Genomic DNA, 26,904 nt, shown 5'->3' with positions numbered 1-26,904 from the left:
CTGAACAATCTACCAAAGGCTCAGATATTCTAAGAATACTTTTTCAATTAATTTGAACTAGTGTATAGATAAGACTTAGTTTTTTAAAGTACCTTGCGATATGGATAAAGTAATTATAAAAATGATACATGTATCTTATCATTCCTTTAAAAGCCACAACTAGTTTATGTTGCAAATGCCAATCAGTCTAACAATAAACTATATTAGGGTAATGTTGTAAGTGTAAGCTTAGTGTTCAAAGGAGTTTCGGCAGAAAATTGGCAAAGTTAACTTAGTCCATAATAGTTTCTTTCAACAAGTTGAAGTGATTATCAGCTGAAAGCGTTTTATTGATTTTAAACCGAATACTACTTGTAATGATATTTACAAAACGAAGCTGGACTAAGGAAAGGAAACGTCTGGCAAAAATGAAAGTATCAATATTCTTTTTAGATATAGCAATAAGTTGGAACTTATCCGAATTTAGAGTGATACCATTGTTAAGGGATCATTTAAATATTGCCTCTAGATCTTCATTTATTCTACAAGTCAAATCTTCCTGCTAAGCAAGTGGCTGGGATAGGTATATTTGTACATCATTGCATATAAATCTAAATGTACAATTGAACATACATTTGGGAGATCATTTATAAAAATACAGAATAATAAAGGTCCTAAAATGGAACCTTCTGGCACACCCATGTGTATGTTTAGACTCAGATTGTTTTTGGCCTATCCTTAATATTTGGCTGCGGTTGTATAAATAACACCTAACAAGGCGCACTGGTTTTATCATGAAACCTAAAATAATTCATGGTTAACTCTGTCAGCAAGCAAACAAAGAACAGGAAATTAAGATTTTCCAGATCATGTTGTCATACACATTAATCTAATATCATCGAGGACTGATCAGCTATGATTTACACGCAACCCAGATAATAAATTGAACATTTTTAGATGATTTTATATCTGTGATTCTAGAATTTTCTTAAAGACCTTTGATAGACCGGGATGAATACTTGTTAGGGATGAAAATCAGAACACGAGCTAAGATTGGACTTTCTAGAAATGATGAGGAAGCAATGTTGAAATAATGCAATTGTGGAAGGACACGAAATATGTAAATGTACCGAATCAAACCAAAGGCTTCAGACTTTATTGAACTTTATTTCGTTGTCCAAGAAAAAATATCGCCGAAAATAGAATGGCTAAAATGAACACTTGATACTGCGGACTATTTGGAGACCGAAAATAATATAAAAAAATAATATTTTTCTTGTACTTTTTATAGTCTGTGTACAAGATATACAATATAGGGTGCTTCTAAATGGTCGAAAAAATCTTTTTTTCGATTTTTTTAATGGGGCACCCCTGCATTATGTTTTACCATATAAGCATAGTGTATGGTATTTTTTTTCCGATTTTAATATTAAAATTTAGGGGTCGCTACCATTCACTAAAGATTTAAGTAAAAAAAAAATGATCAATTTCAACAAAAATTTTTTTGTTACAATACAAATTACGTTAAAGACCCGATTTTTCAATCTTCTAATAAACAGTCAGTTGACTGTCTGTCGAATAAAGATATTAGGCTCATAAACAATCAGATAAAATCATTGAATTTTTCAATTAAGCTATTCTACAGAATAACACAAAAAATGTCAAATTCAAAAATATTCAAAATTAAACTTCATTTTTATTCCGCTGTATTTTTTATCAAAACTTCTTTCAAAACAGTTAAAGATTTAATATAAAGTACTTAATTCTGATTACAAATTTTTAAATTTTCTGAGAAAAAAAAACAAAATTTGGTGTATTTTTCAAAACTTTGAGTTGTGGTAGCGACCCCTAGAACGTGTTTAAACTGGACCAAATTTTACCCAATTTATATTTAAGGCAGGAAGAACAAAATGAAAGGGTGTCCCATTAAAATTTCGAAAATTGATTTTTAAGAAGCACCCTAATATACAAGGTAATATACACCCTCCATTTTGATGACGTCCACGTGTATTATAAATGGAATGTGAACACCGCCTTACAGATTAGTTAAAGTCAGACATACTTTAATGTTTTATCTTTGGACAGCGACAAATACAAAATATAACCAAAGACAAACAACTACGAAGATCAGAAACTTTCATATATTTAATCTATGGAAACTTGATGTAAAAAAAATTTGAATAATACAGATGACGTCACAAAAACAGAAAGACATACGATGTATATTAGGTACCTTGTATTCTTTATATCTTCTCTACATATTAAATAAAAATGAATTAAAAAATGGAGTGCATTACTTATATGCCTCTAAAAGGGGCCGCATAATCAATTTCATGCAAAGTTACATACCCAACGGCTGCTTCACACCCAATCTCTTACATCCTACAAGTAACAAAAGTAAAATAAAGTTCTAATAAATAATAAAATTTAAAATAAAAAAAATTACCTAAACACAATCCATACTCAAATCCAATATATTATACAAATCCGTCACTGTTCTCAATGACCTCGCAATTTATATCTGAAAGTGTCCAATCTTCTTAATACATAATTAATTTTAACTTCTTTCCAATCGCCAAATTAATATATAACTAGTTTTACCAAAGAAACACTTATTTATTTATTCTATAAAACCAAAATAAATGGTCCAGTTGTCTTGACAAAATCAAAAAAAAAAAAAAAAAAAAATCTCCAATCTATAAGAAATAAAATAAAAAAAAAAACGCATTAAGAAACTTTTAAAAATTCTAATGCCAATTAGTTAGACTAGAAGGCCAAATTCTGGGAATTTTTTCTTTTCATCGAAAAACCTAACAAACTATACCTACAACTCACAAGATTCTTTACTAAGTTACAAAGTTTCTTAAATAACTTTATTAACAACATACAAAAAAAACAATGCTTAGGGTCGCACCTTCACCCTCAAAACATATTTATGATTAACTGCTGTTTCCGCGTGCCGGAACGATTGCTAGTGGTTGTTGTAGTAGGTTGGTTAGGGTCTTGACAAAAAAAGCCACACGAATGCGTTTCCAGTTGGTAGTTGGTATCTACCAATCTACCCATAGCCTGATTGAATCGCAACTTTGATATTGGCTTGATGATCATCATCACGATCGTGACGATCATGTTGGTATCGTATATAAACAAATTAACAGCGATACTAAAAGCTTTTCAAAGTTGACATCTAAATGCTTCGACGCTTCCGTTGAGTAAGCTGGACGATTATTATCGTCGAACGGGTATAAGCGCCGGTCGCGTTGTACTTGTTGTTTATATATATTTTTTTTATAAATTTTGTTATCTTTTTGACGTTAAATTGCACTGACCGAGCGAGGGTTATTTATTGTTGTTTAAGTTTGAATAAAATTCAGTTATCAATCAGTTGGAAGTTGTAACTTGTGGATCGCATGTGTGACATTTTTGTTTATATTTTTTTAATTTATTTTAATTGGCACGTGCTACAGTTTAAATTATAATTAAATCAGAGTTTATTTGGTTTTAAATGATAAAAAAATATATATTTTAAACTTAACAGAAAGTGAAGGTTAGTAAAAATGTCTGTTTAAATCGATGTATCTTTCTGTTTTGTGTAGAATTTATAAATTATCGACATAGAACTTTGATTTGTTTGCACATTTTTTTTTTGTTCGAAATTGTTTTAAATCCTTAACCCACTATTTAACAAAAAAAATATATTCAAATGAATTGTGTGAGAAAATAAATAAAAATATTTCCATAGAATAATTAGTTAACTAAACATAACCTCAACATCAATAGTATAGATTTAAGAATATTGAAGACATTTTAGTTGCATTCAAGCAATTTTTGTGGACGACTTTATTTATTTAGTGGATTCACTTGATTTATTAATTAAAAAAAATTACTAATGATAAATTCTTTGTGGAGAAATATTTTTCTTATATTTTATTTACAAAGTATAAATGTTTGTCTGTGTAAAAATTCAAAAAATTAGTTTACAAATAAAACAGTATTTGCTAAATGACAATATAATCATCATAATTTCTATTACCAAGAGGAATATTGAAAATCTAAAAGTCATTAAAAATGTTTTAAAATGTATTCAGCCCACCCACTATGATCACCAGTCAACACCTGTTGATTTTTCAAATTTCTATAGAATCATAAAAACATATGTTTCAGAAAAATGATTAATATAAAGTGCATAAACTTAAAGATGAAGATGAATACTACAATTTCAATATTTGTTAGATGCAATTTAATTTACAGTTAATATTGTGAGCCACTTCTTATTTTATCTTTTAAACTGGTTATTGGCAAACAAATATTTTCTTTTTCTACTTTGCATTAAAAAAAACGTTAAATTATTTTTTTATAGCCATTGTTCAACGGTTATAACACTTTTTTAATAGTTATGTGTAAAAAGAATTATTGTTAAATATGACTGATTAAAAAAACTGATGGAATCCATGCATTTGTGGCAGCAATGTGAAAAACTTAAGATTTTACAGTTATTATAATTTATTAAATTAATAGGCTTTTTTTGCACTTTGGTACCAATAACTTCCTAGTAACTTAAGATTTGATAAAAACTTTTACCATTCTGCAATCCCCTTTGAACGCGCATATTTTTAAAAAAGTTGGCCACCCACGTTCCTATGGATTTTTTTATACCACAGGTGTTTGAAAATTTTCATTAAATTTTTTTTTTCACATTTTGCATCGAAAAACAAATTTCAAAATTTTTTTAAAGAAAAGATGCAACAGTTCTAAAAACTTTTAACTTCTTATGTAGTGAGCCAATTATTGTAGAAAATTATAAAAATAAGAAATTCATAAAATTCATTCATTCGTGGTTGTGGTTAAAGAAAACGTAAGATGATGAAATTTAAAGTACACTGAACGAAAAAAAGGTAATATTTTCTAAACTGGTTGCGATAGAAAATTCTTCTATTCGGTTTCAGAACAGTCAAAAGTGCATCTATCAGCCATTACAGGCTTATCAATTTTCTACCGGACACCCTGTATATCGATCAGGTCTATGAGACATCTACAAAAAGAGCTAGAATTTTTTGAACTCGATCAATTTCCATAAAAAAAGCGAAAAAACACGTATTTTTATCTTCTCACGCTTTTAAATGCATTTTTTTCCTAACAACCTATAAAAATTTTTACACCATCTGAGAGCTTATTGTCTTAGCTCAAAATATACATATGTATCGATCAAGTCTATGAAACATCTACAAAAAGAGCTAGAATTTTTTAAACTCGATGAAATTTCATCCAAAAAGCAAAAAAAACATTTATTTTTATGTTCTCATGCTATTAAATCAATGTTTTTGTTTGAAAACCTATAACAAATTTTATACCATGTGAAAGCTTATTGTTTCACCTTGTATAATCGATGTATAAATCTTTTTTCAAAGATGTCTACAAGAGAAGTTAGAATTTTTTAAAGTCAACCATGTCGAATTTCCAGACTGAGATTACGGTACTTCCTGGTTATCGCCAACAGATCTCCACAGGTGTTTTGAGGTATTTTAAAATTTTTTTCAATTTAAGATTGTGTAACTTGTAGAGCACGTAACGTTATGTGTGATATATCAAATAAAAGGTTATGTTATCAGCATGCGTATTAAAGTTAATAAAAATTTGTATGTTCACTACATCAAAAGATATAACGTGTGTTGGAAAAGAACATCTTTTTACCGTCATCTCCGAATTTTAAATATGAAATTAATTGGAATTCTGTACAATTATAATTTATTTAATTACCTATCTACAGTACAAATTTCATTCATCTATCTATTAAAACAAAAAAGTTATAACAAGTTGAAGTCGTGTCGCGTTTTCGTTTCATCTTGTTTCAAATCACTACGATACTAAAGAAGTTTTCACTTCAAAAATAGCATCAACTACGTACGATTCAGCCACGTATTTTATTTTTTTTTTTCAAAATCTTGAAGTTGAAAATTCATGTTTCAAAAATTTTTCGTCAAAACGTCTTTATTCGATATCAAAATTCAACAACTGTTTTTGGCCAATTTTTTTTTTTTACTTTTTCTATTTCAAAGCAATTTCTTGAAAATTTGTTCTCCCACTCTTCGTGATAAATAAGAATTTTAACTGCTTTTTTAGGGATCAGTTTTGGCCAAGAATCTTTTTATATCTCTCAAATTATTCCCCAAAATGTTATTTCTTAAGAACAGAAACTGGTTTTGTTGTTGTTCAAATATTGTAATGGAATTGACGGAAAGCAGTTGCATGGAAACATACAAAAATTGAAAATTAACTGGAAGACTGTTAAGTAGGACATTGTGAAACAAAACAAAATTTTTAATACAAATCCTTTCGCTTTGCTTTAAATTTACCATACATCAAACTTAAATATCTAAATACATTCGTATTTTTAAAGGATCCCCTAAAATGAAAATCACTGATATAATTATAAAATCCTCTCCAGACAAAATATAGAAGAAGAAAAAAAAAATAGCATCTTCTAGCAAGAGAGTGAAAAATTGGTCACTGTGGTGTATGCGTACTTTTTTATAATTTTTTAGTACACATATTAATATTCTTAAAAAAAGTGAATAAATGCAACTTCTGCTCATTTTTTCTAAAAGACGCCCTCAGATGGTTCAGTAGAGGAACTGATTTAATATTAATGAACAATGTAACTCACGTTTTCATTTTCGTTTTCTTAGTTTAAATGTGTTTCATTCAGTCACAATACTTTTATTCAAGAGTTATATCTATGTACCATTCTAAGATTTAATGGAAAATATAATAAGTTATATGAATGTTTTCATTGTACCAAATAATATCCTCTATGCTCTGCTCATATGAACTTTTTTTTGAAAACAGCTTCAACTAAGGTTTTGACAATAGGTATTTCAGTATGCACTAATACCTTTTTAATAGTCATATTATCAAGTGTAATATTTGCTTTAGGTTCCTTTTCTTCTTGAACATAAAATAATGAGTAAAAATTGAAAAATAAGACAAAATAGTAGATATTATATACCATCGCAAGACTTAAAAACACCCATCTTACATCATTTAGGGACATTTAAAAATGACCCAACACACAAATAAACCAAAAATAGTAATAACTTCTGTCGATTGAAAGTGCACCTTGACAAAAATGTCTTTTTAACCTTGTTAATCGAGTATTAAAACAGATGGCGCAACATTTCTTGTGGGCCAAAGTTAAATGCTTGTTCATGACAAAAATATCAATTATTGCAATGTGATTTATTTTATTACTGGTAGATATAGAATGGACACGAACAATGAATACTAAACGAAAAATTAGACGCTTTTTACATTCAACAAAATTCACAGATTTATTAGTTTTTGATATTTTTGTCATCGAAAAGTGAAAAAAAAAAAAACAAATTGATTAACTTCTATTAGACATTGTTAAATGAAAACAAAAATGTGGTAAACACTTAGAGAGTCAAAGTGTGGGAGTTTTGTTTAAATCATTAAGTATTTTTAATTGTTTTTTTTTTTCATTAATTTGTTGATCAAATATTTGCCTCAACTGGCTGAGTAAAAAAAGAAAATACATATCTTTTCTGACCAAAAACATTTAATAAAATTATTCAAATATGTGATTTATAGTTTTGATAAGATGAATTTCGAATAAAAAAAACGATCATTCCTATCAAGTACCAACAAAGTACGTATACACCCCAGTGTACAAAAAAAAATATAACTTAAATTTATAATATCAATCGATAAATTAATGCATTTTTTAAACTTTGGGAACAAAGGGTAATACGACAAGTTTTTGCTATCCTCGGGATTTAAGTTTCCATTCGTGGTGAATTTAAAGGAAAGTGAAAGAATAAAAATTACAATATATATTATTTAACATCCGACCATCTCTTAAAAAACTGCCTGTCAGTCAGGAACTAGGCTTAGGGGACAGCAAAAAAGGTTTCTTGAAAAGAGGCAAAAAATTATGCATTTTGTTAGAAAAGCATGAAAAGTGCATCGTTGCAAGAGATTTTAAGAGGCTATTAGAAATTGGTTCTGTTATGTGTTATACCTTTTTTTTTATTCTATCACCTTTAAATCCATGTTTTTTATATGACAACCTATATAAATTTCATATCATCTGAAAGCTTATTGTTTCAGCTTAAAATATTTATATCGACCATGTCTATACAACATCTACAAAAAGAGCTAAATTTTTTTGAACAAAATCACTTTTCATCAAAAAAGCAAAAAAAATCAATCTTTTTTCTTTCTAACACCAATAAATATTTTTTTTTTATTACAACCAATGATAAATTTTATATCATCTGAAAGCTTATTTCACCTTTTAAATGACGTTTCAATCATATATCTACCATACCTACAAAAAAAGTAAGAATTTTTTAAAGCCAACTATGCCGAAATTTCAAACTGAGATTACGGTACTTCCTACACTGGCAACAGATCTCCACAGGTGTTTTGAGGTATTTTTCAAGTTTTTCAATTTAAGATTGTGTAACTTGTAGAGCACTTACCCTTATGTGTGAAGTGTGATATATCAAATTCAAGGTAATATTAGCCCTGTTCCATTGGAGGTGGTAGTTAACTACTAGTAGATGTTTTGGTTAATCTAGTACTATCATCTACTTATGCTCTTCTGCCCGAGTAGTTACGATTTGTATTGAATTCGTTGAAAGTGCGTTCCATTGAAAATCGCCAGTAAACTACTAGTAGTACTTTGCCACCTCCCAATGAAACAGGGCTATTAAAAGCATGCGTATTAAAGTCAAATTGTTTGCTCTTGATCAAAAGATATAACGTGTTTTGAAAAAAAACATCTTTTTACCGTTATCTCAATATATTGAATATGAAATTAATTGAAACTTTGCACAATTATAGTTTATTTAATTAACTATCTATATTCTACAGTATAAATTTCATTTATGTAGCTATTAAAACAATAAGTTATGATCAATTGATTTTTCCTGTCGCTTTTTCTTTTCATATTGTTTCAAATCACTGCGGTACTAAAGAAGATTTCACTTCAAAAAAATTGTTCACAATTGGAATCGAGTTTCTAAATCCTTCTCTTTTAATCATTTTTCAAGCTTATAAGACCTACTAACAATTAAAAAACCCATGTTCATTTTGTCTAATTATGTTTATATTTTATTACCAAAACAATAATAAAATTGATATTTTATTATTTTCTAGAAATGTTTCGATCAACGCCCTCTGTCCTTCCACAACTAAAATACTATCAATATCATCAAAATTAATTAATCAATACGTAATTTCACCATATCTAGTTAAACATTAAAATAAAATGTAAATAAAACCAACAAATTGAATAAAAAACATGTACTTGAAACTGGACAGTAGCCGACTGTGCCTTCAAATAACATTTAAATAAAAAGCTATTAAAAATCGCTAGTGATTACAAACAAACAACACGGAATTGCAGCTTTAAGGCTACAAAAAATGAAACTTTAACTTAAAACAAAACAACAACAATTAAAAAAAAAAATAAAGTGAAAAAATAAAAAAAAAGAAAAAGATTAATTCCAATTCTGGAATTGATTAAGAACTAAGTAGTGCGACAGCAGGCGATACGATTGACTTAGTTGGAGGAACTTTGTGCTAAATATGAGTTTGTTTCAGCTAAAAGGGCAACAAATAAAATTATAATCATTCGTTGATAGACAGCGGTCCGCGTTAGTGGCGTTCGCGTACTCAAGATTGTATTTTTTATTTCAATTTTTGTTTTAATTTTATTTAATTTTTAAACTTATATAACTTTTTTCTAAAAATGGAATTATTATTACGATTAATTGCTTCATTTCTTCATATTGTTGGAATCATTTTGAGTCCAATAATCGCATATTTCACGGGTGGCAAGCGTGTAAAAATTCCACCCCCAAGTCAACCAGAGTTGACAAATATTCCTATCGTTGATTTAGTGCCTAAAATTAGACAACGAGAGGTAAAATTTTAATAAAAAAAAAAAATAATTTAAATAAGAAAATTTAACTAATTTATATATAAAAATTAGCTTAAATCTGAAGAATTGGTTCGAGCTTATGTGGAGCGTATCAGAGCGGTAAATCCAATTTTAAATGCAATTGTCGAGGACAGATGTGCTGGGGCAATTAAAGATGCCCAACAAGTGGATCAATTAATAAAAACCACACCGCCAGAGCAGCTAGATGCACTTTTTGGCAGACATCCTCTACTGGGTGTTCCATTTACTGTGAAGGAATCATGTGGACTTAAGGGTGAGTTTGCAGTTTTGCTTGTTTTTCATTTTAAACTTGAATAACTTGAACATTTTTAATGAGTTTTTAAAATATTCTGTACTTGACTTGACACTGGTACTTAACTTTATAAAGGTTAATTAGTTGAAAAAAAAAACATTAACTTCTAGAATAATGAATTGCTATAAATTTCCATATTTGTCACTTGGAAGTTTTCAGTTTGCGAAGATGGTTTTTCTCGGTTTTGAGGTTTTATTAGACAAATTGGTTGGAAATATGTATGTGTATTGAGTAACTCTCAATTTCAATGGATTCACAAATTTTAAAATCTTGAATTGATCGAAATGTTCTATTTTAAATTATACTCCCTAATTGCGGAAATATAAAAAAAAGCCGGAGATACTTTAGAGACCTATAAATTGAATCTCACAATAAAATGTATAACATCAGAAACCGGTAAACCGGTCCCGGTACAACCAGTTTATAGAATAATAATAATTTTAAACAAATAAAAAAAAAAAATAATTCAATTGAGCTACATATTAAACATAATTATTTTTCATTCTAATTACTTCTGGAAAGTTTTGAGATTAAAATAAGTGTGCTTGAATGTATGAAGTTGTTATTTAAAATAATTTACGTAATATTTAATATGTATTTCAAGTTCATGTATTTTATCATTGCAAATATTTAAAACATCTATCAAATTTGATTATTTTATTTTAAAATGTACCAAACCAAAAGTGTCATTAATTTGTGACATTTTCGTGACTGTAGATTAGAACGGTACATGCTTTTTTTAGAATTGGGTTCCCAGGGATTCATCTTAATTGTAAATTATTGTACTTACACTGCCGGTCAATAGAATAGGTTCACCTTGTAAACGGCAAGGAAGAGCTTTTTTGCTTAAAAAAAAGTTTTTTAAAAATCTTTTCGAAAATGCAATTTCAAACAATGTCTTTTGACGTGATAACGTCTTATAAATCGATGAACCATGGCAGCCACCACAAAAAAGTGACTCCATTTTCTAGCGTTACACTCTCGCACTCTAGCGTTACACTCTCACTCTCGCAGTGCGGCAAAAAATTTAAATTCAAAATTAAAAATAAACTATTAGAGATACAAAAATCTCCGAAAGCTTATTTGAAAGATAATAATCTAAAGGAAGGATTTTGAAAAATTCCGTCATTTAATAGGGTAAACAGGGGTAAAACGGAAAGATGAAATTTGGGCTAAAATCTAAACGCGTGGTCGTAGAGAGTTGATTCTTTTTGTTATAGATAGAGGAAACTAATTTAAGGATAACTGCATTTAAGAAAAAATTCTAAAATTCTGGAACTCCGCTATAACGTTTTGTTTGAACGTTGATCAGGTGTTGTGGGTATGACAAAATGTTGATTATGGGTAGGGGACATTTTTTTTGACAATTCTAAAGGTGCCAGGTGAAAGATGAAGGAAAAAAAAATTAGGCGTCTCATACGGATTTTTTTTCAACACTCTGCGTTTCGAAATATGAATTTTTGAAAAGTACCTACTTTTTCAGGGGTATTTTTGGGTAGTTTTTGATTATTAGCTTTTTTTGGAGCGTTCAAAAAATATCAAGTTATATGGAACATGTAGGGCTTATAAATGCGGATACATGTGCAAAAAATTGGAATCGTTAAAAGAGTTTTGACTGAATACGGAGAAAAATAAGTTTTTAAAAAACAGGTTTTTTGGCCGTTTTTAACCGATTTTCATGGTTTTTTTATTTTTACATTTTTTTCTTTAATAGATAGAGGAATATTATATATGGAGTAATGATAGACCATGATTACGACTATATGTGTGCGAAATTTCAATCATTTTTGTAAACACAATTTTGAGATAACGGTAAAATAAAATTTTAGAATTCAACAGGTTATAACTTTTTACCAAGAGCAGATAGAAATTTGATTAAACATTTATGAGCATCCTGATATAATTACCTTTCAATTGATATATCACACATAACGCTAGACTAACTACAAGTCACACAATGTTAAATCAAGAAACTTGAGAAAAACCTCAAAACACCAGTGTAGATCTGTTGACCCCCGAACAGCCACCAGTGAGGGAAGTACCGTAATCTCAGTCATGGTTGACTTTAAAAAATTCTAACTTCTCTTGTAGGCATCTTTGAAATGAGATTGATACGTCATATGAAAGGTGAAACAATAAGCTCTCACAAGGTATAACATTTTTTATATGTTGTCAGGGAAAAAATTCATTTAATAGCATGAGAACATAAAAATAAATTTTTTTTTGCTTTTTTTTATGAAATTTCATCGAGTTCAAAAAATTCTAGCTCTTTTTGTAGATGTCTCATAGACCTGATCGATATATATATTTTGAGCTAAGACAAAAAGCTTTCAAAAGCTTGATATAAAATTTATATAGGTTGTCATATAAAAAAACATGGTGATAGAATAAAAATAGGTAGATTTTTTCTATTTTTTTCAAGAAAAATTATTTTTTAAGGTTTCACTTCTACCACGTGTGAATTGCACAAATGATTTTTTTTTTTTATAAATAAGTTAGAAAATGGGATATCTTTGAATATGAATCAATAAAAAGGGTTTTCCTTCGGTTTTTGTAGGCGCAAAATTTAAAATTCTTTATCGTTTATATGGTGAACCTATTCTATTGACCGGCAGTGTACTAACTTATTCTTCAGTGTCTTTCTTCGTCAATATTCTCTTTTTGTATATTGCATTACAACTTGATAGCTTGATTCTTATGTATTCGAAATATTTTATGGTCAAGCATATACAGCTGACAATAAATTATTACTATTTCCGTGACCGTTTTTAAACAAAATTATGATCCTCTAAGCAGGCTCTAGGTCTGTCTTGGTGTTGGTATATGTATATTACGTCGACGTTTCGGGCGTGATTGCACCCTTCTTCATGACTAATATATTAAAATAAATACATTTTTAATTATTTTTGTATCTTTCTTCTGTTTATGTTCTTTTATTTTTTTAATATTTCAAACAATGACGGCGAAATTTTTATAGAAGATTATTCTTTAAATTTCTCATAAACTATTTAACCGATTTTAACGACACAAAAATATTAAATTTTGATTTTTTTTAAACATTTTATATTTTCAAACGATTTTTTTTTAAAACGGAACAATGAATTTTCTTAAAATTTGTTTAAATATCTGAAAAATAATTTCTTCAAAGAGACATACAGATTTTTTTTTTTTGAAAAATTTTCGATATCAAAAAAATGATTTTGAAATTATAAAATTAGCTAATTGAAATCATTCTTTTTTGTATGCTTTAAAAAACTTTAACACTATAAGTTACTTTGACAAAAGTATCTATAATTCTTGGGACCCAAATCGCGTGCATTTTTTACATTTTAACGAAGTTGATGCAACAATCGAGAAAATAAAGTACAAACTTGTGAAATATCATTTATCGCCGGATTACTTGAAAATTAACACTGCCAGACTGCAAATATAAGTTTCTGGAAAGCGGGAATTTATGACTTACGAACATAGATGAACACAATTAATATTTATTTTATTTATAGAACCAAATTATTTTAAAATAATGAAATCATTTATGAAGTTTTTTTTTTTGAAAATTCTATTTAGAAGAGTTGAATGATCAAAAGCTCTAAATAAAGTGTAAAATCATTTACTTTTATCATTTTTCTAACAATTCGTAGTTGTAGGTATCTACTTTTATTCAGTTTGAACGTTCCATGGGTCAATTGAAATTTTGTTTGTTTTTGAAAAATAGCGTGGCAATTTATTGTTTTTTGAAAAAAAAATTTTTTAATTAATTTACAAATACAGTAGTCCCTCGATAATGTGAACTAATTAAAACAAGGCGTTTTCGGATTTTCACATTATTCGAACTTTTTCCAATTCTCATTAAACTGATTAAAACAATATTTATAAGTAATGAATGTAGCACAAAATATTTTTTTGAACCTCAGTTTAATCCTATATTGAAAAAATTTTCAAAGATAAATAAAAAAATAAAATTAATTACGAGTGCACTCGATTTCAAAAAAAGTCATCGCATTCAATATTTCTAAAGATTTTTCTAGACCAATAACAGTTTCATTATCCAGGATTATAAAAACAATTGCTTGCACGAACAAGAAAAAAACACACAAGCTTTTACAAAAGAAATTCACATTACAGAGTCTAAAAATTTTTCACATTATAGAGATGACAATGAAAATTTTTGGCGATTCACATTTTAGAGAAATTCGCATTATCGGTAATTCACATTATCGAGGGACTACTGTATATGTTTTTTTTTAAGCAGCTCTTACGATGATTCTAAATTTGTCATGATTTCACAAAAGAACTACTTAGAATTTAAAAGTGATTTATTTCCCTACAGTTAACTTATTACGGAGCCATTAATATTTGCGGATTAAAAATGTGTTCTTGAACTTTTAAAGCAAACTTATTAAGAAACTAAATTCAATAAAAACTTTATCTAATAACATGAATACACCAACATTTAATTGTTTTCCTATGTTTTTTTTTAAATACAGTATTAATTATATTAATTTTCATACAAATAACAAAAAAAAATCAATAACTTTGTAACGGTTTACTCGATTTTCCTATTTGCCTTCGTCATAAATTATTTAATTACATGTTAATAGATAGGGCTAATCGATAATTATATTTCCATTAATTTAAAAAATTAAATAATTACATTATAGAAATAACGGTATTATTCAACATTCTACAAAATAAAAAAAAAATTGTCATACCTCATGCGAAATCGACCTTATAACCTGATAGCTTAAGTGTAAATGTATATAATTTTTAATTGATGCTAATGTAGCTCGTGTTAACGTTTACAATATAGTAACAATGGGTTGAAAATAAAATCTAATTAAAATAGTCTGTGGTTTTAACAACTTATTAACCAAGTACTTTTCCATTTGAATGTAACCTTTCGAGTAGTTAATGATTTAATTTGAATAAATAAATCCAGGATGACCGATAAATATGTAGCACCAGTGGCGTAGATGGCAAAAAAATTTAAGGGGATGATCTTCAACTAGGGCAACAAGGCTATGAAAGATATTAAATTATTCCATTTTCAGGTTCAAAAAGTTGGCATAATTTTGACAGCTGTATTTGAAAATCTTAAGGGTAGGTCGATTGGCTTTTAAGCTTAAATGATATCGTTAAAAGCTGTTCACATAATTCACATAACCAGGGATAGGATCTTGTGGACCTAAAAACTTAAAAAAAGGCAAAATAAAACTCCAAAAAAGGCATAAAAAGGCATTTATTGAGAGAAAAAATGAAATATAAAAAGTAATTGTAGTAATTTGAACAATCATGATTTTTTTAAAAATTTCAGGTAACAAGCGCCTGTGATTGTCCCTCATGAGTACTTTAAAGGGGCTAAAAGAATTCTCTACATCTGTAGGTAGAAACGAGTTGAGCCGAATTTAAGCACTTTTTTTCAAGGGTGCTGTTTTCAAATCAGTTATTCTTTTTTTCTATCTTTTTTCGTTGCTGAGATATTCACGTATTGTTTGACGTAAACACCAAATTTTAGCATTTACGTCAAAATTTTTATTGCAATTTATGAAAATTTTGAGAATTGTTTTGACATACATACGTCGATGTTTTTTTTTGCCGTACAAACGACGATGTTTTTTTTGACGTACAAACGTGTATGAACAAAAGAAACTTCTGATTTTCATGGCGTATACGGCAAACTCATTTTGGACAAAAATTTAAATATTTTGAATACTAAACGAATTTCAGATGTCCAATTACATGTATGTAGAAAAGATAAATTTTAACTATGTAGGCATTACTTTAAAGACGCTAAAAAGATTAAAAACATAGGAAAAGGCAAAAAAAAAGGCAATAACAGGAGAAAAAGCAAAAAAAGGCAATAACGAAAGAAAAGGCAAAAAAAAGGCAAAATAAAATACATATATTTGGCACGAGAGGGACGTGAAACGTGTTTGTTTTTAATTTATAATGTCGTAGGATTAAGCAAGAAAAAAAGGCAAATTCCACAACATCCTATCCCTGCACATAACACATAAAATTGGGAAAAACTAGAAAAGAGTAAAAAAATCAACTTATTTTTCGAAGTTTTTGGGGAAAACATAAGTTTAAACTAATTTTTCGATGCAAAGTCAGTTTTACTTCAAAATTCAGTTATATCAGCTCAAAATTACGTCTGAGTATATTTTCCCTGAAAAACCTAAATAATAAAATTATAATGGATTAAAAATTATAATGAAGTAAAATAGAAGGTAAAATAATAAAAATAAGATAAAGCAGATGCAAAGGATTCATAAAGTTCTAAAATACAATTTTGGTGAAAGGGTGTTTTCTTGAAGGCCTGAATTATGTTCGAGAAAGGTAGAAAGCTGACAAAAGTTTCGTTTTTTAAGAACTATGAATCTTAAGAGTGTACATCGTTATGTCAAGTGAAGGGAAGATTTTTTTAAAGAAAAGATCAAGTCCAGCAATAAAAACTGTGAAAAAATTAAATCCCAAAATTGTTAAAAATTTTTCATTTACAACATGGATTCTAACGAGAATCAAAGCTGTTTATAAAAATATTTTATGTAAAAGGGTGTTTTTTTTTTGCAAACAAAAAATTCCGTGATAAGTCCAAAAAAATCAATGGTATAATTTTAGGAAATTTATTCAAATGTTGTCTTTGCCATTGGTATACAAAATAAAATAAGTCTATACATTTTTTTCACGTGAAAGGGTGTTTTTTTTGTGGTACCCTAAAAAAAAATAAGCAATTATGTTAAATTTGAGATTGGAAGCAAGAATATAGATAGCGTATAAGAATAAAATGGTTAAAGGGTGTTTTTTTTCATGGTACAAAAGTTGATATGCCACCCTAATGAAATTTGGCAGTTATAAATAGATAATAAATAAAATAGAATAATTTTTCTTTAAAACACATAGTGAATTTCAATTCAATCCTAAGTGGGCTTTAGGTCTGGTTTATAATTTTTTCTATCTTGTCTCCGACGTTTCGACCGTGTTTACAGTCTTCTTCAGGGCTAATATTTAAAAAAAATATAAAAAAATTATAATAAATGCTAAAAATCTATTATCAATACTTACAGATTCTATCTTCTAATTTTAAGAATTTAATCTTAAAAATGTTAAGGTTTTGTTTGTTTTTGTTGGTTTTTATTTTTAAATATTTTAAAACTTGATTTATACCAACAAAAACAAACAAAACCTTAACATTTTTAAGATTAAATTCTTAAAATTAGAAGATAGAATCTGTAAGTATTGGTAATAGATTTTTAGCATTTATTATAATTTTTTTATATTTTTTTTAAATATTAGCCCTGAAGAAGACTGTAAACACGGTCGAAACGTCGGAGACAAGATAGAAAAAATTATAAACCAGACCTAAAGCCCACTTAGGATTGAATTTATATTCAAAAATAAGGTCACGAAAATAGGAATTATCATAGTGAATTTCGTATAAATCAATTTTTAAAAAGTCAATTTGATTTCAAAAGCACCAGTTTTAAAACTGTTCTTATTTTCTAGGTATGTCCCACGTTGTTGGTAATGAACATCGATATCTATTACACAGTGAAAACAATGGCGAAGCAGTTGAACTTTTACGAGATGCAGGATGTATTCCTCTATTAGTATCAGCAAATCCTGAATTTTGTCAAAGTTGGGAAACAACAACCAAAACACATGGAAGATGTAATAACCCATTCGATACCAGAAAAACTCCAGGAGGTTCATCGGGAGGAGAAGTAAAATTTTTAAAACAACAAAAAAAAAAAACTTTTTGTATCACACAAAAATCAAAATTCAAAATTTATTAATGGTGTCAGAGTCTTTGGTTAAATTTCAGCTAGCGCTTAAGACTACAATAACGGTTTTAGGCCAATATCTAATAAAGCAGATACTCCAAGTCCCTGACAATATCCATTATTTTGGTCCCAATATTTTTGTTTCATACAATTATTAAAACTGTCTTTGAATAGTTTGACTAAATATTCTCATCTAGGGTGCATTACTTGGTTGTGGAGCATCACCTTTCGGAGTTGGATCTGATATTGCTGGATCAATAAGATTACCTGCACTTTTTAACGGAATTTTCGGACACAAACCCACTGGAGGTCTGGTTTCGGTCACCGGTCACTACCCAATGTCTGATGACAAGTTATTTAGAAAATATCTTCAAGTCGGACCAATGACACGTTATGCCAGAGATCTTCCACTTCTATTGCAAATTATGAGCGGAAGCAATGCTGACAAATTGGAGTTCTCTAAACCAATTCACACAAAGGATATTAATGTAAGAACCATATTACCTTACGTTATATTACGTATCGTTACGTTTCGTTAACCTAAAAATTTGTCTCCTTCTTTATTTCCAGATCCACTATATGATTGAAGAAGAATTGACATTTACTCGATGGCCAGTAGATAGCGATTTTAAAGTTGCTATTTTAAGGGCTATTAAGCATTTTGAAAGTAATGGAATGAAGGCAAAAGAAGTTAAAATCAAAGACTTCACGAAATCATTAGAAATCACCTTAGCATCTGCTTTCGATGTTGAAACTCCAAGTATTTTGAATAATCCTAATAAGCCAAATGTAAGAAAATCAATTTTTATACAAAATATCTAATAACCAAACTATTTTCCAAAAGCATCCTGACAATGTCTGGGCAGAGCTTGGAAAGTCTCTTATAGGAGATTCAAAGTATTCTTTCAATGGTTTATTCTTAGAAGTTCTCCGAGGCTTAAATGGTTTGATTCCAAAAGACAAAGTTAAATATTGGCTTAAAGAAGGAGATGCGATAAAAGCTGAGTTGACGGTAAATTCGAATTCCTATTTCGAATTTTATTTTTAAATGTTTCTATTTTTTTTACAGAATCTACTTGGCTCTGAAGGAGTCCTCCTCATTCCCACTTTCCATAGAACAGCAATGTCACATAACACATCCGTGTTTAATCTTGGCGGAGTTCCATTTCTTTCGATCTTCAATATTATTGGATTCCCAGCCACACACATTCCAATGGGATTAAATTCAGATGGAATACCCATTGGTTTTCAAGTTGTTGCAGCTCCATATAAAGATAAACTTTGTATACAAATAGCTGCTGAGTTAGAAGCTGCATTTGGTGGCTGGGTACATCCAAATTGAAAAAAAAAAACAAAAAACAAAATCATTGTTAAATATTTAATTATTTTTTAAGGTGTTTGAAAATTTTGTGATCTAGGTTAGAATGTTAAATAAATGTAAGAATTTTTTTAAGGAAAAGAATGACTGTGCTAAATAGGGTAGTGCACAGCTAAGCTGCTGCATACACGGGGGCATATTGGTCCATTGTGATTCCCTTTTATTTAAAAATAGCATTGATGTTCCTAAACTATTTATTGGTTTACAAAGACTGGCTCATTTACGAACCATTATGTACTTTCAATGAATTTTCTCATGTTAGCCATTGGCACCAACGCTAGATCGTCTAGTTCTCCCACGAACAGCTATTTCCCAAGTAACGGAGTCGGTTTGTTTGGAGGTTTGGACATTCGCAGAGCAGGTGTTTAATATCGAATATAAAAGCAATTTATTGATCGTGTATAATTTTTCAATTTTTGAACACACATCTTCATTTATAAAGCACTTGTATTTTGTAGACTGCATAGTTAAGATTTTGTTGAAAAGTTAAATTATATACCTATCTTAGATCTAACTCTAGATCACATTTTCAATATTAACGGGACCTTAAGGGATCCTCTAATACGCATCTATAATTTGGGGTCGATGCAATTTTAATTAAAATCATAACAAAATGTTACGTATACACCCGAGTGTATTTTTTTTTCTTTTGAAATGTATTTCCTACGTACATTATGTATGTATTACAAATTTTGAATCTGACTACAGAAAAGTCTTATTTTCGTGAATTTTTTTAAATAAGAAGGGGTTTTTGTTTGGCCTTTTCATGCTTGCAGTGATGCTGCACGCGTAATCAATTTGTATGGAAAGTTTTTTTTGTTCAAATTTTTGTCTGTAATTTTTTGAATGATTGATTTGATTTCTGTGTGTTGCAATTAATATATTATATCATATAAGAACTTACGCTACAAATTTGGGGCAGGTAAATCAATTTTGGCCGATGAACTCGAAATGCTAGAAAAAAAATATCTTTTTTTCTCTAAAGAACCAAACAACAACGCGAAATGAAAATGAAAGGATTCGTTCAGTACAACCGTATAAAATATATCAAGCTTTCTTAAGTTGTAGGTAGTTACAAATATAATGTATTACAGGATTACAAATATGAGGCGTTCAGAATAAATAATAAACCCTTTTTAAGCTCTTCAAAATTAAGTTTTTATTTTAAAATTAAAAAGAATGAAAGAAAGAAAATCAGGGGATATAGAGCTATCGATTTGTGAAACGCTTTTTTCACAATTTCCTTTTGTTCCTGAGAAAGAGCATCGTTCTGTACAAATTTCAAATGGACTTGAACCATTATTCTGAACGCCTATAATATGGGAAGTATTATAATAACAACATAAATCAATTATTAAAATATATCAATAAAATAAAAAAAAAACACAAAATATTATACGTGTTCATTTCTTGCGGAAAAAATGAAGATTTTTAAATGCAATTATCTTTATTTTAATATTAGTAATACGTAGTAAAAAATCCATAAGCCAATCGTAACGGTGTCATAACAGGTTCAATCATTTAGATAGGTTAGGTACATATATTAGGGTGTCCCTTATTTTGCAAATGGCTGAATTTAAATACGCATACGGGCTCAAAAGTTTCGCAATAAATAAAAAAAAATATTCCCAAAGTTTCAAGTCCCTATCTCAATGCTAAGTGGACGCGACTTAATTTTTAATATTTCCATACAAAATATCGATAAATTACAGGTAGTTTTGAAGTGGTTTACTCAAAAATTCGGTAAAACTGTAAAAGTTGATAGAAAATTTTGAAAATTTGCAAATATCTTCAGCACTATAAGGAGTGTACGAAAAAATTGCTGAGTCAGTAAAAAGTAGGTAACCGTTAATATCACTGTTCTTATGATATTTGCGGTTATGTTTTACTTACTAAGCATTGTTTACAAAAGAAAAATATTTTTAAATATTTTTTTCGTACACTCCTTATAGTGCTGAAGATATTTGCAAATTTTCAAAATTTTCTATCAACTTTTACAGTTTTACCGAATTTTTGAGTAAACCACTTCAAAACTACCTGTAATTTATCGATATTTTGTATGGAAATATTAAAAATTAAGTCGCGTCCACTTAGCATTGAGATAGGGACTTGAAACTTTGGGAATATTTTTTTTTATTTATTGCGAAACTTTTGAGCCCGTATGCGTATTTAAATTCAGCCATTTGCAATATAAGGGACACCCTAACATATATGACTATTTTTTTTTGGATTATGTTGTTAATGTTGGTTTGATTAAGACCTCAAATTTTTTTTTGACACGAAACCAAAAAAACAAGTAAGAATTTTAAATAAAGTAAAGCGTTGAGTATAAGTTTCTTTTGCCCACAAAACTTATAAAAGGGAAACGTTGAGTTTTATGAATAAAATTTTGCATGGGGGTATTTTTGATACATAAACTAAAAGTTAAACAAAAAAAAATTTTTTGTAAGCCAGGTTAATAAATTAAGGAGTAGAATTAACTCCGGATTTTCGTCTGTGGCTGTGACTGTTTATTAGGTAATATACAGGGTGATTTCCAAACAAATTTCAAAAAAATTAATTTTTCAAGCAAAAAATTTGAATATTACAACCACTCAAACGCATTTGCATTAAAATTTTCGTTGAAATCGGTTAAGTCATCAAAGAGAAAGCCATACATCAAAAAAACGGTTCTATAAATACCTAATTCAATTCAAAACTACTCCTTCGATCAGTGGTCGTGGCCGACCTTTGAATACAACGCTTTCTGACTAAATTGATTTCACCTATAAAAATTCTACGTTTGACTGCTCATTCTGACCAAACTTCTTAGCCTATTATCTGTTCAAATTATTTTTCGAAGAATAAATGCTAAAATGGCACGATTTTTTGGCCCTCAAAAGTTATGCAGGAGCCGTGCGTCGCAAACTTTATACTATTCTTCTTAGAAATGTAAAAAAAAAATTAAAATCATTTTCAACTTTATCTTAATTAGTCCAAACCATTAGTCTAATTTGAATATGCAAAAGAGCTAGTTGCATTTTGTATTTCCTATCAAAACTTGAATACTTTTTTATTGTAACCTTACATTTTTTTTAAATTATATCAAGTTATTGGAGTCCTGAAGAAGAATGTCATCACACTTGAAAGGCTGAAAATAAAATTCAAAGAATCAAACGGCCTAAAAATTTCAATTTTTAAAGACGAAAAAGTGTTTTCAGAGTTGAAAAGTTAACATGCTAGAAAAATAGGGTCGGGAATGATTTAAGATGTTGAAAGGAAAATTTTGTAACTTTGAAATTGAAAAAAAAAAAAATTAAATGTTAAATAGATCATCCAATTGCCAAAGCCGTATCCTTTCTATCATTCAGGTATAAATATTACTTACAGTTATAGGCATCATGTCTAAATATTAGTTAATAAGAATAAAATAAAAGTAATCACGTCTCATGAATCATTCTCTTTAGATTTAGCAAGCTTAATATACCTACTTTTAAAAAGAATAATGACATTTTATCTATATCAGTTTCATTGTATTCCTTGTAAACTTACAATAGGTCATTTCTTACTTTTATCTTACCGATGATGTGAGGCGATGATGTGTAGCTGCACATAATTACATATTATAAGAATGACACATTCGCAGTGCACTTAAATGAACCTTTTCAAAACAAAATTTCATTATTTGTCCTGAACTTTGTATTTACTAAAATGACTCAATGTTTCGTCATCAACTTAAAAATTTTGTTTGGACATAGAACGTTTTTCTAAAGATAAAAAAACTTAAAACCGTGAATCATATGTGAGTGATTCATGCCCTTTATATCTACATAACTTAATTGTTTCACTGATCTTCAAATTTCGATTTTATACTCACCAAAGTGTTATATATCTTAGGTATGTCCATGTGAAATGACCTCAGCGGCAGATGTACCTTTATTGGGATCGATCTCGTTAGGGATGGTGAAGACCATCTGCAATTTAGTTCAGGGATATTTTATGCATGTGCGTTGGATTACTAGAGTTTTTTGTTGTATCAAATTCGTCCTTGCCAAGGAATGGGATGGTGAGTCAGTTTAAATTTGGAGGCTAGTATATTGTCACTTAATTCAATGTGATTTTAGTAATACATAGGTATTATGTACCTACATTAGATTCTATAACTTTTTCAAAGCATTATGATATCGCAAGGATTGTAGGTATTGCTTAATCAATCATTGGCTGATTTCTTTACTTCATGCAACTTCAACTCGAAGTTCTATATTAAAAACTTCAAGAAAATACACAAAACTAAGAATAAATGTATAAAATGTACTCATTGAAATGTAAAAATTAATTGCATTAGCGGTTCAGAAGTAAAGTAAAAGAAATAGTTAAAACTGAAAATATGGTACACGTTTAGGATATGACAAACATTTTTTATGTAAAAAGGAAATCAGTTTTCGAAAAAAAAAACAGCGGTGCTACATTTTCGTTTTGTCAAATTTAATCATAATCGATAAAGCCGTATGAGATAACCGTATACCTCCCATACGTTGTGAAAAAGATATTATAGTGCAGATAGAATTGGCATTTAATATAAAGAAAATTGTTTTTTTTTTAATAGGAGGTAATTTACATAATGTTTTTATTTGAAATAAAGGTGAAGGATTAAGAGAGTCTATATAAAAGGGTGGAAGGGTATTAGCACAGGCAAATTATTCAAAATATGTTCATGAAATCGCATTTTTTACGGGACAAAATTTTTTCAAGGAATGTGTTCGGGTGTATGTCCTCATCATAAAAGTCTAATGCGATGATAGGACGTCGGGAGCAGCTGCCATCTTGGAAAAGAAGTTAGTTCCATTTTTATTTAATAGCTCCATTTTTTCTTATTTTAACCAAAAACGACCAAAGACAGACGTATTCACAAATAAATTATCTAAAAAATGATATATAAATGAATTCCGTGAGTTAATTAAATTCAATTTTATAGTCTGAAGTCCGGGTTATTCTCGCAAGGTTGGGACAAAATGACATTTTTTCAAATATCTGACGGAATTTGGATTTATTTGGGAAGGTAATTCTTCATGAATGAATTATAGCACTTTTAATCATCTATAAAAAAACGCTAGGTTGCTTCTACAATATGATGGTTAAAAAAAAAGTTGAAGGCTCATTTTAAAGATGATGAATTTTTTTTCACCTAAAACTAAAAATTAAAATTAACTTGGTGGAATTTAAATACCAATCATAAAAATTTATGAAATAAGTTTTCTGATTTTAGCTTCTATCTTAACTGGTGAAATGTCTTAAAATAAATGGAACCCAATGTTTATTAGACTAGATACATTTAGTTAATAACGAAAGCCCTTAAAAAGACCTTTTTGCTAACGTTGAGATCGTTGAATATTATGGATAGTTTTGAAGCTATATCATTCCAAAGAATTTTAAGTCGTGAGCTTCCTCGGAAGTTCAAATTATCTAATTATTCTGACATTGAATACAGCGGAATGCTTTAATGCTTAACCCGGAAAATTTTCGGGGCTTAACATTTTGAACAGATTTAATTCTATCCTACCAAACTAATTTTTTCATAGAGTTTAGATTTTGTTCAGAAACATCAAAAATGACGTTTGGAATGAATTAATGGTATAGAATAACCCTTTTAGTGCGCGTAAATTGAAATAGTAACGAATACCAGAGTTAAGAGCTATGAGCGACGGATTAAAGCGCGTCAAAGGTATGAAAAACCGAAGTTATGAAAAACCAGATCTATGAATACCAAAGCTATAAAACGTGGTTTTTGGGTTGGCAACAACTGAGAAGAACGAATATACAGGGTGAACCAGGAGGTTCTTGTTTTCGAAATCAACAACTTCATGCTTAAATATCTCGACTTTAACATTAACGATTTTGAAAATATTTCACACACATAACAAGCTCAACACCACCTTTTATTTAATACCAAATTCGTACCTATACACGCTGGGCCGAAAATAAGGAATTGACTTTAATAAACGGAGATATGAATTGGATTCCATTAGTAAATTACCTTAAATCTGCGACAAAATACATAATTTAATCGACAAGTGAATTTAATTATTAATTAATTGGCAGTGCTGCCAAGTTTTTCGGTTAAGCCCCGAGCCGTTTGGTTTTTTTGTCCATTTTGGCTAGGTCGTAATAAAAAAACAAACTTGGTCAACCTGACTTTTTTGTTCAGTACCACTGCCTCTTGTGAGGCAGAAAGAAAAACATCGCCATTTCCTGTTCGGACTGGGCAAACAATTGTAGATTTTCTTCATTGTCCGTTTTTATATGTATACAAATTTTTACTACAAGACCTTGGTAATGAAAAAAAAAGCGAAAGTATTTATTAATATTCAACTGATAATTTTATTATTTTATCAAAAAATTTTTATTAATTAAATCGTTTTTTTTTTAAACATGAAGCTGTTAAAACTGTCCCCAAAAACCTATTTGAACAGAATGCAAAAAAAAGTTCGCTTTGGAAGGTATTTATTTTGGAGAGCATAATTGACATTATCATAAAATTCGGTTTAAAAGGATGAGGAATTAAAAAGTTAGAAAAAAATCATTTCCAAAAGGCTTAAACAAAAAAAAATATAAGCTAGATAGCTTATATTTTTTTGTGTTTAAACTTTTTGTCCATGTAAACTCTTTATTGGATAACAACAGAATCTATTAGTTTATTTTTGTCTTCTTAAAAGAAAAGCAACAAGTACCTATTTAATAAACATTTCTGGATTACCTATCTGAAATATTTTTACTTTAGGCCATAATCATGATAAGTTTTTATATCAAAATAGCAAGGCCGAAGTCAAGAACCTACTAGCACAAATTCAAGAAATCTATTTGCCTTTTGATATGCTGTGAAATACAACCAATGAGCTGTGATTCATATACATTTAACATTTGCGCCATCATCACCTTCTCAAGGCTACTGCGAAAGCATCTTGTCGTCGTCATTTTAATATTGAATCACCTTGATCAATTCAAATCCAACAGAAATATGTAGATTATAGATACTACCTCAAACCTCACCTCACTTTTTAGCTATCACACCGATACCAGCTATAGCTACCACAAATCATTGTTGTTCTTACCAATTGGCAATTACAAATAAATCTAATTCTTATTTATTATTGTTATACATTTTCTCATTAGCATGTGTGTTGTATACAACAACAACAACTTCGATGTTTGGGTTGTGTGTATAGAAGACATTCCAATCAGAAACAATATCTGGCAGCCCTAAAAAAGTGGTTCACCTCAAAAGCTCCTGCACACTCCACCGAAATTAAATACGCGTGTTTGTGTCTCCATTTCTTTCTCTTCCGTGGATTCCAACAACACTAACAACAAAAACAACAACAACAACAAAAATGCAGAAGTACAAATTTACTCGTTTTTTTTTATCTGGCAATACCGCCACAATCGCAACCAATCCATTCTACTTGTATAGTGAATTACAGTACTGAAGGCAGACTATGGATGAATG

At 29.0% G+C, this 26,904-nt stretch overlaps 2 protein-coding genes across 3 annotated transcripts in view; one reads left to right on the top strand and one right to left on the bottom strand.

Moving 5' to 3' along the window:
- LOC129917179 (adenylosuccinate lyase) overlaps positions 1-26,904 on the bottom strand; it is a 73,462-nt gene that overhangs the window by 18,717 nt on the left and 27,841 nt on the right. The gene's annotated exons all lie outside the window — the stretch shown is intronic.
- On the top strand, positions 9,505-19,505 carry LOC129917177 (fatty-acid amide hydrolase 2-A-like). Its single transcript, XM_055997562.1, has 7 exons — positions 9,505-9,928; positions 9,998-10,220; positions 17,766-17,983; positions 18,241-18,531; positions 18,614-18,832; positions 18,888-19,055; positions 19,113-19,505. The coding sequence occupies exons 1-7, from the start codon at positions 9,755-9,757 to the stop codon at positions 19,383-19,385; spliced, it is 1,566 nt and encodes a 521-aa protein (XP_055853537.1). The 5' UTR covers positions 9,505-9,754; the 3' UTR covers positions 19,386-19,505.

This window comes from Episyrphus balteatus, chromosome 3 (assembly GCF_945859705.1).
Source record: "Episyrphus balteatus chromosome 3, idEpiBalt1.1, whole genome shotgun sequence".
Taxonomy (NCBI): Eukaryota; Metazoa; Arthropoda; class Insecta; order Diptera; family Syrphidae; genus Episyrphus; species Episyrphus balteatus.
The sequence above is the reverse complement of the archived record's forward strand: the minus strand, read 5'-3'. Positions and strand labels throughout refer to the sequence as shown.

Coding starts and splice junctions, on each gene's coding strand:
- LOC129917177 (XM_055997562.1), top strand. CDS start 9,755: ATGGAATTATTATTACGATTAATTGCTTCATTTCTTCATATTGTTGGA. Junction 9,929..9,997: donor CTAAAATTAGACAACGAGAG/GTAAAATTTTAA, acceptor TATAAAAATTAG/CTTAAATCTGAAGAATTGGT. Junction 10,221..17,765: donor GGAATCATGTGGACTTAAGG/GTGAGTTTGCAG, acceptor CTTATTTTCTAG/GTATGTCCCACGTTGTTGGT.